The sequence below is a fragment of the Oncorhynchus gorbuscha genome, linkage group LG08 (genome assembly GCF_021184085.1).
Source record: "Oncorhynchus gorbuscha isolate QuinsamMale2020 ecotype Even-year linkage group LG08, OgorEven_v1.0, whole genome shotgun sequence".
NCBI lineage: Eukaryota > Metazoa > Chordata > Actinopteri > Salmoniformes > Salmonidae > Oncorhynchus > Oncorhynchus gorbuscha.
Genome location: NC_060180.1, coordinates 32,057,105 through 32,070,272, shown reverse-complemented (window position 1 = coordinate 32,070,272; position 13,168 = coordinate 32,057,105). Strand labels below are relative to the sequence as shown.

The window sequence follows — 13,168 nt, the reverse complement described above, 5'->3', positions numbered from 1 at the left end:
AGCTTTGTGACATCAAATGGACTTTGTTGGTCAAGATGTGTTGCTATCTGTACTAATGGCGCAATAGCCATGACAGGGAGACATAGTGGAGTGGTAACGCACATGCAAGCAGTTCCTCCCAATGCCACTTGGGTACGCTGCAGCATCCACTGAGAGGCTCTTGCTGCCCAGGCAATGCCTGACAGCTTGAAAGATGTTTTGGACGCTACAGTGAAAATGGTTAACTTTGTTAAAGCAAGGCCCCTGAACTCTCGTGTATTTTCTGCACTATGCAATGATATGGGCAGCGACCATGTAACTCTTTTACAACATACAGAAGTGTGCTGGTTATCAAGGGGCAAAGTATTGACACGTTTTTTTTTAATTGAGCGATGAGCTTAAAGTTTTCTTTACTGACCATAATTTTCACTTGTCTGACCATGATGATGACGTTTCTCACACGACTGTCCTATCTGGCCTATAGCGAAGCACCTGAGTGAGTTGGGTGTGCAATTACGCAGGTACTTTTCCAAAACGCATGACACAAACAACTGGATTCGTTATCCCTTTCATACCCTGCCTCGAGTCCACTTACCAATATATCTGAATAAGAGAGCCTCATCGAAATTGCAACAAGCGGTTCTGTGAAAATTAAATTTCATCAAAAGCCAGTGCCAGATTTCTGGATTGGGCTGCGCTCAGAGTATCCTACCTTGGCAAATCACGCCGTAAAAAGACCCTGATGCCCTTTGCAACCATGTACCTATGTGAGAGTGGATTCTCGGCCCTCTCTAGCAGGAAAACTAAATACAGGCACAGACTGTGTGTGGAAAATTATAGAAGACAGACTCTCCAATACAACCCAACATTGCAGAGTTATGTGCATCCTTTCAAGCACACCTTTCTCCGTAACCTGTTGTGAGTTATTCACAACAGGTTGTCTGTTCATAATGCACCCTAAAAAAATCTATGCCTCTTGCAGCCCTTCTCCCTGTGTGCTTCCTGCTCCGAAGCACCACTCACCTCACTCACACAGCTCCATCACATCATCTGGTCTTTCTCACAGGCTACAAGTGAAGACCGACACATCGGGGACGCAACTGCCGTGTCCTTATCCAATTCCGAGGTGCATATTGAAGATATTTTAAGAACTGTCCACATTTACTTTTTGTCAGCCAACAAGATGACTATGCCTGAAGACAGCAAAAGCACTAGCCTATGTCAATCTACTATCCCCCATAGTACAAAATTTCAGCTATTCTGTGCGAGAAATAAATATTCCAATCATATAATCTGGGACAGTTGTGGGATGCGATAGATCCCAAATTAACACAACCACTATAATAAATAAAAAATTTAAAGGATTTTGCGAAATGAGGCTGACGAAACAGAACAGAACGTTTAGCTGAAATTGTTGATGAACTATTACACTTTCTTCACATTATAAGCGCAGCGTTGCACACACGGCAGAAGGCTATAAGCGCGAATGTTCCATTAGCGGGGAAAACACCATTATCAAAATTGACCACAAATGTGATTATGCATGTTATGCATTTTTATTGTGAAAATTATCTTCCCAAAACTTGAAACTCGTGCTGCATACAGTATTGTAAAGTGTATTAATGTGCTTCTTTTTAAGAATTTATTTGGCCACTTTAGTTGTGATACAAACCTTATCAAAACGTGTGCAACTATGATTCGACTAAGTAAAAAAAAAAGTGATTCACAAGTGATAACATATCATACCTTGAGGGAACATTTTGACATTCGCCATATGGTTAGTGAGAAAGTTCACATTGCAAATGTACGGTCCCTTACTAGACGTCCGACAACGTTTCTAAAATTTGAGGACAGCGTCGGGCCGTGCAGCAGGGCTGGATCTTCCAGGAAGTCATCAAACGAACTCTCTCGGACATTCGGTTTCAGTTTTTATAACATTTTCAAATTTTGGTCATTTTTCCGCTCTCCCGGTAAATCCCACGAGGGCGAATGGAATCATATTGCAAATGTACAAAACATCACCAATCACTACGTGGCCTTATCTCCTAAATGGAAAATATTTTGAAGACGAAACTTGGTGAGCATAGGTTTGGCATAATGGGCAGTTGTCCCCGAACAAGATGGCGTCTATGCCTCAATGTTTTTTGAGTTATGGCCATTTTTCTGGGATTAAAGGTCTAAAATGAAAATAGAGCAATAATATTTCCGCTTCACGTCAAAGTAAATGAACCTACGGTGTCAATAAAAAAAGAACCAGCCATTTATCTATCGTCATTTAAGAGAAATCGTACAATGTCAAATTGGTGATGTTCAAAAAAATATATATAAATATATATATATTTATTATTTTTTTATTACAGATCCAGTTGCAGTGTGTTCACACATCTTTTTCAAGGGTGCTTCGGAGCTCTGCGAGATTTCTGTGATTTTCTGAAATAACGCACACTCACTAACCCCTCCATAAATAAGTCAGTTCTTAACGTAAATACTTATATCTCAAAATTCTATAAGTGCCTACCGCAAGGAGGATATGTGTTCACTTTCAGCTTCTTGTGTCAACCGGAAGTGCCTTAAAATTGTGTCATAGGTGCTGTTTCGAAGGGTTAAAAGGTCAGATCTTTTCAAAACGTTATATGTGTGATTAGGCAACCCTCATGAACTGTAAGTCAATCATTCCTCCCAACAGATGTCAAAGAAAAGCTCTCTCACATATACACACAGCAAGGATGGAGTGACAAAGTGCAGTGCTTCAAGACACACAGAGCCTGCAATGCCATTACCATAATCTCTTGGCTGTGCCGAGTTCAACGAGATGCCCCACTTGACCGTAGCTCGCTCGACCATGAGAAAAAGAAGGCCCAAAATGAAGCCTGGCCCTAAATGTCATTTGCTTTTGGGTGACAGTGAGAGAACCGTTAAGGTGAGAAGCACAATTCGACCTCAGGTACGTTCGTGAGGTCCTCCCGATCTGTACAAGCCTAACCTTGACCGTGTGGCATTAACCCTTAACAGTAAATCAGGGTTTTTTTTATCTCACAGATTACAATGACATCTCTCCTTATAGGAATACATTGCCTGCTCCCCTAAATTCAACCGAGAGCCTATGTGGGTTAATAATGCCTTATGAACCTGTCTTCGATGACAGTCCATCAGGCCACTATGACGTCTACCTGTGTTGATTCTAAGCTTCCTGAAGCAACCGGAAGTGGTTAAAATCACCCTAAAAGTGTTTTTCCATACCTATATAGCTGATATTTGATAGAAATAGTGAATTCAACCCTGTGTAAATCAGTCAGTTCTTAACGTATAGACTTAAAACTCAGGATTCTGTAAAAGCATACCCCAATGAGGATATGTGTTTACGTTTAGCTTCCTGTGCCAACCGGAAGTTGCCATAAATGGTGTCATAGGGGCTGTTTCGAAGGGTTAAAAAAGTAATATCTTTCCAAAACTTCATATGTGCGATTAGGCAACCCTCATGAACTGTAAATCAGTCATTTCTCCCATAAAATTTCCAATAAAAACTCTCTCTCTCTCTCTCACACACACACACACACACACACACACACACACACACACACACACACACACACACACACACACACACACACACACACACACACACACACACACACACACACACACACACACAGCTTGGACGGAGGGACACAGTGTGGTGCGTAGAGACAGACAGTGCCTGCAATAGTTATCTTTGTTTGAACTGTTAAAGAACCATCAGACCTAGAGTTCTGAAACTTTAGAAACCTGTTCTAGAGCTCAGGTCGATAGTGTGTGGTGAGTTATGTGGCTCTAGAAGGTTCTATGTGATAGTTGGCTTCTAAACTAGTTGGAAAATGTTGGTGTGGTGTCAGTTTGTATCAGTTTGGTGTCAGAATGACTGACTGATGGATGTTTACTTACTGGCTGACTTTTGTCCATTTGCAATATGTTTAAACAGTGAGGTACCATCACCAAAATGACATTCACCCCCCACCCGTGCCCATCCAATGGGGCGGCAGGTTAGCCTAGTGGTTAGAGTGTTGGACTAGTAACCAGAAGGTTGCGAGTTCAAACCCCCGAGCTGACAAGGTACAAATCTGTCGTTCTGCCCCTGAACAGGCAGTTAAACCCACTGTTCCCAGGCCGTCATTGAAAATAAGAATGTGTTCTTAACTGACTTGCCTGGTTAAATAAAGGTAAAATAAAAAAATAAAAAAGATAAAAATAGTCATTTGTCAGTTTGGATGTTTTTCAAAATATCTGTAAAAAACAACAGTCCCACTTCTCCCTCATCATACATGACAAATAGACCATCTAGGTTGATTCGTGGCTTAACATAGTGCTATATATATCATTTTGGCAGTATAAATGCCTTTTGGACGTGGTTCACTGACTTTTGGGTTTGTAAACCGACTTCCATTGATAGTACATGGCAAATGGACATAACATCCTGATTTGACACTTTCAAATCTTTCAAATTGCATTTGGACATTTCTTATGGCATTTGGCCTAAAAAAAAAGTGACTTGACTTTGACTTTTGACTTCCTATGAAATCATATTGCAAATGGACAAAACATATGCCTTATGCACAAGTTTTTTTTTTTAATTATGATAATAAAATATGACTAAAGTATGTTGATACAGCTCTTATACATGTGTTTTTGACGAAAAAAAATTTGAAAGAATTTCCAAGGGGGGGATAAGTTTTTGAAAAAATGTTCAATTTTTCAAAATTGTACTTTTGGGTCTTGACTTGTGTTACATTTGCAATATGAAAAATCACGGTGGAGCGCCCTCGCCATCTGGATTTTTGCAGTGTTACACTTGGCATTTGCCGTATGGCATTTGCAATCAACTTTGAATGAAACAACGCCGAATTGAGTGGTATTGGACACCGTGTATATGGTTGTTACAGTGCCAATATGTTCCCATTCATTTTTGTCCATTTCAGGGGGGAGTTCCCTTACATTCGTAAGTTATAGGCTAATTTTGTCACCCAACAGACTATTCTTGATTTAATCTTGGCTTTACATATACTAAATAATATATGTGTGAAGCTCGTTTTAATTTAGAATTGACCATTAACCTGTTGAAACAGGGGCAGGGGAAAAAATACATGTAATCTCTGCACTTAAATAGCGAATGGAGGACACTTTTCCTGTGGTTCATTTTCATGCCAGCCAGGTAGGCTATACTCCTGTTGAAAATATAAGCAATGTGCTTTATATTTGCTTAATATTAGGAAAGTTGAGAAATAAATATAGTAGGCTTAGCCTATAGAAAGCTGATAGGATCATTCTCTTTTTAAGAGAGGCCATCTATGTTTTCTCGCACAATTGCATAGCCTATAGAAATGTTGTGCAACATGACCTCATGGACTCTCATGAAGTGTTTGATTAGATTTCTGATGGCATTTGCATTTTTGTCATAGTGATTAGAGGGACAATAGAGTGCTGAGTACCAGGCAGTTAGCAAATGTGGTTATCTACTAATGACCATTAGCAGCATCAGAGCTTGGAGAAGCCAAATTACCGTGACTAAATGGTCATGTGGAATTTGACTGCCTTCATGACTCGTGACCACCGGTGTGGCAGTAATACGGTCACCACAACTGCCCAAATCTACACACAATACCCCATAATGACAACACAAAAACCTTTTTTATTTCTTTGCAAATGTATTTAAAATCTAAATATCACATTTACATCAATATTCAGATTCTTTACTCAGTACTTTGTTGAAGCACTTTTTGCAGCAATTACAGCCTTGAGTATGACACTACAAGCTTGGCACACCTGTATTTGGGGAGTTTCTCCCATTCTTCTCATGCTCTGTCAGGTTGGATGTGGATGATCTTAAGCCAGGTTCAAGTCCAGGTTCTTGGCTGGGCCACTCAATGACATTCAAAGAGTTGTCCCGAAGCAACTCCTGCGTTGTCTTGGCTTTGTGCTTAGGGTTGCTGTCCTGTTGGAAGGTGAACCTTCACCCCAGTCTGAGGTCCTGAGCGCTCTGGAGCAGGTTTTCATCAAGGATCTGTCTGGACTTTGTCTCGTTCATCTTTCCCTCAATCCTGACTAGTCTCCCAGTCCATGCCACTGACAAACATACCCACAGCCTGATGCTGCCACCTCCATGCTTCACCGTATTGATGGTGCAATGTTTCCCCCAGACGTGACACTTGGCATTCAGGCCGAAGAGTTCAATCTTTGTTTCATCAGACCAGATAATCTTGTTTCTCATGGTCTGAGAGTCTTTAGGTGCCTTTTAGCAAACTCCAAGCGGATTGTCATATCGAGGGAATGATGAACAGAGCAAAGTACAGAGAGATCCTTGATGAAAACCTGCTCCAGAGCGCTCAGGACCTCAAACTGGGGTGAAGGTTCACCTTCCAACAGGACAATGACCCTAAACACACAACCAAGACAACACAGGAGTGGCTTCGGGACAAGTCTCTAAATGTCATTGAATGGCCCAGCCACAGCCCGGAATAGAACCCAATTGAGCATCTCTGGAGAGACATGAAATTAGCTGTGCAGCGACGCTCCCCATCCAACCTGACAGAGCTTGAGAGGATCTGCACATGTGTGTTTAGCTTGTAGCATCATACCCAAGAATACTCGATTCTGTAATCACTGCCAAATGTACTAAAACAAAGTACTGAGTAAGGAGTCTGAATACTTATGAAATGTTTAAGTTTTTATATATATATATATACACACACACACACACACATACATCTCTCAGCAAAAAAGAGCCGTCCTCTCACAGCAAACTTAACGTATAGATATTTGTATGAACATAAGATTCAACAACTGAGACATAAACTGAACAAGTTCCACAGACATGTGACTAACAAATGTAATAATGTGTCCCTGAACAAGAGGGGAGTCAAAATCAAAAGTAACGCTCAGTTTCTTGTGTGGCCACCAGCTGCATGAACTACTGCAGTGCATCTCCTCCTCATGGACTACACCAGATTTGCTAGTTCTTGCTGTGAGGTGTTAGCCCACTCTTCCACCAAAGCACCTGCAAGTTCCCAGACATTCCTGGGGGGAATGGCCCTAGCCCACACCCTCCAATCCAACAGGTCCCAAACATGCTCAATTGGATTGAGACCCGGGCTCTTCGCTGGCCATGGCACAACACTGACATTCCTGTCTTGCAGGAAATCACGCACAGAACGAGCAGTATGGCTGGTGGCATTGTCAAAAATTAATCACTAACCTTTGATCTTCATCAGATGGCACTCATAGGACTTCATGTTACACAATACATGTATGTTTTGTTCGATAAAGTTCATATTTATATCCAAAAATCTTAGTTTACATTGGCGTGTTATGTTCAGTAATGTTTTGACTCCAAAACATCTGGTGATTTTGCAGAGAGCCACCTCAATTTACAGGAATACTCATCATAAACATTGATGAAAGATACATGTGTTATGCATAGAATTAAATATAAACTTCTCCTTAATGCAACCGCTGTGTCAGATTTCAAAAAAGCTTTATGGCAAAAGCACACCATGCGATAATCTGAGTACAGCGCTCAGCCACCATACAGATACCCTGCCAGACCACTGGTTCAAACAGCTCTTATTCGCTCCCATGTCATAGTAGAAGCCTGAAACAACGTTCTAAAGACTGTTGACATCTAGTGGAAGCCTTAGGAAGTGCAATCAGACCAAATTTTACACTTTATATTGGATAGGCAATCACTTGAAAAACTACAAACTTCAGATTTCCCACTTCCTTGTTGGATTTTTCTCAGGTTTTCGCCTGCCTTATGAGTTCTGTTATACTCACGGACATCATTCAAACAGTTTTAGTAACTTCAGTGTGTGTTCCATGCAAATCTACTAATAATATGCATATCTTAGCTTCTGGGCCTGAGTAGCAGGCAGTTTACTCTGGGTATGCTTTTCATCCGAACGTGAAAATAGCACCCCCAGCCATAAGAAGTTAACGACCGTTCCACAGGTGCATGTTCATGAATTGTTTATGGTTCATTGAACAAGCATGGGAAACTGTGTTTAAAGCCTTTACAATGAAGATCTGTGAAGTTAATTGGATTTTTACTTGTCTTCGAAAGACTACAACTTCAACTTCCCTGTCTCTCTCTCGTGGTCTTTATCCCCAATTAAGGAATGAAAAGAGTTCCAAGCTGTGGGAGGCAGTGCCTCCTTTAAAATAACAATCTTCTAACATTTTTGTTCTCCTGTCTTGTCTCCCTCAGACGGACCGAGCGGTGCAGTTGCTGTTGGAGACTAGTGCTGACAACCCCAGTTACTACTGTGACTCACTGAAGGCGTGTCTGGTGACCACCATCACCTCCTCAGGGCCCTCCCAGAGCACCATCAAACTAGTGGCCACCAACATGATCGCCAACGGCAAACTGGCAGGTAACTGGAAGCCATATAATTAAATATAACTCTAGTTTATGGAAGGTATATCACATCTGCCACTCTAGTATTTTATTTCTAAGCTGCCCTCTCAGAGCACCATCAAACTGGTGGTCACAATCATGATCGCCAAAGGCAATCTGGCATGTACTGGTGGCCATAAAGCTAAATAGAACACTAGTTCCATTAAGTTTGATGATGTCAGTCACTCTAGTATTATACTGTATATCTACGCAGGTGGCAACAAAGAGACTATTGTTTCAACTGTGGTACCATTGTGGTGTATGCCATGGGCTCTTCCAACCTTGGCTCTAATACCCAGACCAGCCTAGGCAGAGCAATTGCACACCACCACCTCTAGTTCTATGGAGTAGGTAGTGTGTTGAGTGTATTATTATGCAGTGTATTATTACCACGGTCCCCTTCTGCAGCCCAGCAGCTCACATAACAGGTAGTTTAACTCCACAGCCCATAAAAAAGGCCTTGTAGCACAGTTATAGATTCCCTTAGTAATCAATCCTAAACCCCCCTCATCTCACACACTCCATCACTCTCTCTGTCTCTCTTTTTCTCCCGTCTGTCAGAGGGAGTGCAACTGCTGTGTTTGATTGACAAGGCTGCGGACGCATGCCGATACCTGCAGACCTATGGGGAGTGGAACCGCGCTGCCTGGCTGGCTAAGGTAACTTATCTTTCACTCATCTGTCCATCATCAGTATCCCATTTAAAGTATTAGGGCCAGAGAAACTCTCAAATCATTTTGCTGGGCTGGAGTCAAGGAGATGGTTCGTTGCAAATCAAGACTGTACAGTAATATAAAATGTAGTGGTACTTCAGATAAAGCCTATAAAACATAATTGAAATTATAACTTGATCACTTATTTGTGCCTCTATATGCGTGTGTGCCTGCAACTGTGTGTCAGGTGCGTCTGAACCCGGCAGAGAGCTCAGACGTGCTAAAGCGTTGGGCAGAGCACCTCTGCTCCCCCCAGGTCAACCAGAAGTCTAAGGCCATCCTAGTGCTGCTATCCTTGGGCTGCTTCCATAAAGTAGGAGAGATGCTACAAAGGTAACAGTAACAGCCTCTCTCTCTCTCTCTCTCTCTCTCTCTCTCTCTCTCTCTCTCTCTCTCTCTCTCTCTCTCTCTCTCTCTCTCTCTCTCTCTCTCATGTTCCCCATTAGCAGCTCCTCTGGGACTTTATTCTGCTTTTTGCTCAGCTCTATGTTATCCATCACTCCAAATTGGTCCTCATTGTCTAACTTTGAGCATTTTCAAAGGTGTGGTGGTGCTCTCCTACCTTGCTTCTCTCGCCACATTGAATATTGATCTGCTCTGTGTAAGTAGACCTGCTGTCTCAGTGGCAGCCTGCATTTTAATGTGCCTCTCCCCATGACACCTTAGAAAGGCGTGTGGCTGGCAGGTTGACGTGAAGCTTCAAAAACAGAGACATGAAAGTTGTGATGATGCACACCTCTCTCTGATGTCTCCCCACCCCCCACCCTCCTCTCTCTCTCTCTCCCTCCTGTCTCTCTACCTCTTTCTCCCATCCATCCATTAATCTCAACTGTGACAGCATGAGGTACTTTGACCGTGCGGCGCTCTTCATTGAAGCCTGTCTGAAGTACGGAGTGATGGAGGCCAACGATTCCACCAATATCCTTTCAAAGTCAAGACATCATACAGTCTGGCTGTGCTAATCAGGTTATTCTCAATCTTTCTCACCAAAAGTTTGTCTAGTCTAATACGACAGCAGTCTGGAACAGAATGGACTTACTGTACCTTTTATAGTACAGTTCACATGCTTTATTTTCTTTACCTGAAGAGTGGACACCACACTACCTTTTGTACTTTGATGTTTTAATTCAGACAGAAGAGGGAGATTGATGAATAGGTGAAACAGTATGAAGGTTTGAGGCGGTGATTGAACCCCAGTCTCCGGGGTTGTGGTACACAGTATGTGCAGAGCCAGAAGTGTTAACACTCAACTACAGGCTGAACACTTCACCTCCTTTATCCAACCAGATCTTATTGTGCATTGGGGTTTGTCTGTTTCCCAGTGTTTTCTCCTTGACCTATGTGTCGCCACATAAGCTGATCGGGGCTGCGTTCGTGGACTACGCCCGACTACTGCGCACCCTGGGCCTGAGGGAGAGCGCCGCGTTCTGGGCATCGCGGGCAGGGGGTGCCGGAGAGCAACTGCTGGAAGAACTCTTCCAGGGAGAGGGGGCAGTGCCCGAGGAAACGGAGGGCCTGGAGAACACAGAGTGATCCCTGAGTGTGGAGCAGAGGGGAGGAGTTGCCCATAAGCAAAGATCTATGATCAGCTTAACGCTCACCCCCTCCTAATTGTAACTATTACAGGTGAAAATGCAAAACTGATCTTGGATCAGTGTTCTAGGGGCAATTTAGGGGGAGAGGAGAGGAAGTGTTTGTCACTGGAGATTGCCATGTCTGTGAATATGCTTTTGTGTGTTCTGATTCATCACGTGATCAGTGTATGTGTATGCAGTGTATGTGTATGCATGTCGATTTCTCCCCCAGTGGCAGGCCAAATGGAACCACACACTCACTCGCACAGCAAATGCAGACATTCATCTAATGCATCAATTTATGGTTATTAAGAACAGATTAAGAGATTAATCAGTTTTTGTTTATTGATTTGAGGTTTTGAATGGTCAGTTAGCTTTATTTTGAGTGTTTTTTTAACGATCTGACTCTTCCGTGGAAGATTCAATCAAAGTTTGCTGACTGTCGATGTACTGCTATTACCGTTTAAAGCAGTTAAAAGTGGCACAACCTTTTATCCTTCAACATTCTGCATGATGCATTCCCTTTTATTTAATGCTGGTGTTAGTGTAAATTAGTGTTTAAATGTTTGAATGAATGACATTAAGTTCGAGTGAGTGTCCATTCCCTGTAGCTCAGACATGAAGCAGACCAATGTCCCAGACAACCCACACAGTGTACCTGACCTGGGTTCAAGTACTATTTGAAATCCTTCAAATACTTTGAGTGTTTGCTTTAGCCTGCTTGGAGTGCCAGATGAGCGTGGTTTGCACGGTTGAGACGTATCTATTGGTTATATTGCAACAGGCAAGCTCAGTCAAGCATTTGTGGTAGTATGTGAGCCCCGGTCTGCTGTGTCGTGACTGAGAGTAGGTGGTATAGAGCAGCTCTATTAAGACTGACCAAAGCCAGGCATAGTTAGCACAGGGGACTGCATTCATCAACTTGTCCCTGCATTACAGAAGGGACACTGATGAGGCTCTTCCTCTAGTCTAGTTAGCCAGGATTGTTTGCGCTAACAGACACAGTATATTATACCCCTACACAGAAGAGAGGATTTGACCACTGTTAGCTATAAGGGCTTCTTGGTTAATATATTGTGGGCATGACGTATTCAACAGTTGGATTGCAGATTGATCTCCAGCTTTTCCCTATAAGGACATAAGATGTCAGTTTTATTGTGTGTTTTCTGATGTGTGAAGTATGAGGATGTCTCATTAAAATATGTAAAAAAATATATAATGTTTAGCAAATCATTCTAGTGGACCAGAAAAGACAGAATCAGCATGAAGTTGACTGCTGTTCTGTCAAGATCACTAAAAGTCCTCCCTCATCAGGAGCATGGCATTGGCTGGTACCAGGCTCAGGACTAAAATGAACCAATCAGCAAATACTTCCTGTCGCATACTGTAGGGTTGCATTCTAAAAGATCCACAAACTGCATTACACAATCTGTATCTAAGTACAGTTGAAGTCAGAAGTTTCCATACACCTTAGCCAAATACATTTAAACTCCGTTTTTCACATTTCCTGACAATTAATCCTAGTAAAATGTCAGTTAAGATCACCACTTTATTTTAAGAATGTGAAATGTCAGAATAATAGCAGAGTGATTTATTTCAGCTTTTTTTTTCTTTCATCACATTCCCAATGCGTCAGAAGTTTACATGCTACCAAATACTAATTGTGTATTGCCTTTAAATTGTTTAACTTGGGTCGAACGTTTTGGGTAGCCTTCCACAAGCTGCCCACAGTAACTTGGGTGAATTTTGGCCCATTCCCCCTGACAGAGCTGGTGTAACTGAGTCATACGGTTTTTCAGTTCTGCCCACAAATATTCTATGGGATTGAGGTCAGGGCTTTGTGATGGCCACTCCAATACCTTGACTTTGTTGTCCTTTAGCCATTTTTACACAATTTTGAAAGTATGCTTGGGGTCATTGTCCATTTGGAAGACCCATTTGTGACCAAGCTTTAACTTCCTGACTGATACCTTGAGATGTTGCTTCAATATATTCACATAATTGTCCCACCTCATGATGCCATCTATTTTGTGAAGTGCACCAGTCCGTCCTGCAGCAAAGCACCCCCACAACATGATGCTGCCACCCCTGTGCTTCACGGTTGGGATGGTGTTCTTCGGCTTGCAATCCTCCCCCTTTTTCCTCCAAACATAACGATGATCACTATGGCCAAACAGTTCTATTTTTGTTTCATCAGACCGGTCCAGAGGATATTTCTCCAACAAGTACAATCTTTGTCCCCATGTTCAGTTGCAAACCGTAGACTGGCTTTTTTTATGGCGGTTTTGGAGCAGTGGCTTCTTCCTTGCTGAGCGGCCTTTGAATGGTTATGTCGATATAGGACTTGTTTTACTGTGGAAATAGATAGTTTTGTACCTGTTTCCTCCAGCATCTTCACCATGTCCTTTGCTGCTGTTCTGGGATTGATTTGCACTTTTCGCACCAAAGTATGTTCATCTCTCGGAGACAGAACGCGTCTC

The 13,168-nt window shown here is 42.3% G+C and overlaps 1 protein-coding gene across 1 annotated transcript in view; it reads left to right on the top strand.

The window, feature by feature from the left end:
• wdr11 (WD repeat domain 11) overlaps positions 1 to 12,251 on the top strand; it is a 150,771-nt gene extending 138,520 nt beyond the window's left edge. The window contains exons 25-29 of the mRNA XM_046359175.1: positions 8,213 to 8,378; positions 8,963 to 9,060; positions 9,302 to 9,447; positions 9,953 to 10,032; positions 10,466 to 12,251. Coding sequence (XP_046215131.1) covers positions 8,213 to 8,378; positions 8,963 to 9,060; positions 9,302 to 9,447; positions 9,953 to 10,032; positions 10,466 to 10,647 — 672 coding nt within the window. The 3' untranslated portion in view covers positions 10,648 to 12,251. The remainder of the gene's footprint in view (positions 1 to 8,212; positions 8,379 to 8,962; positions 9,061 to 9,301; positions 9,448 to 9,952; positions 10,033 to 10,465) is intronic.
• The last annotated feature ends 917 nt before the right edge of the window (positions 12,252 to 13,168 follow it).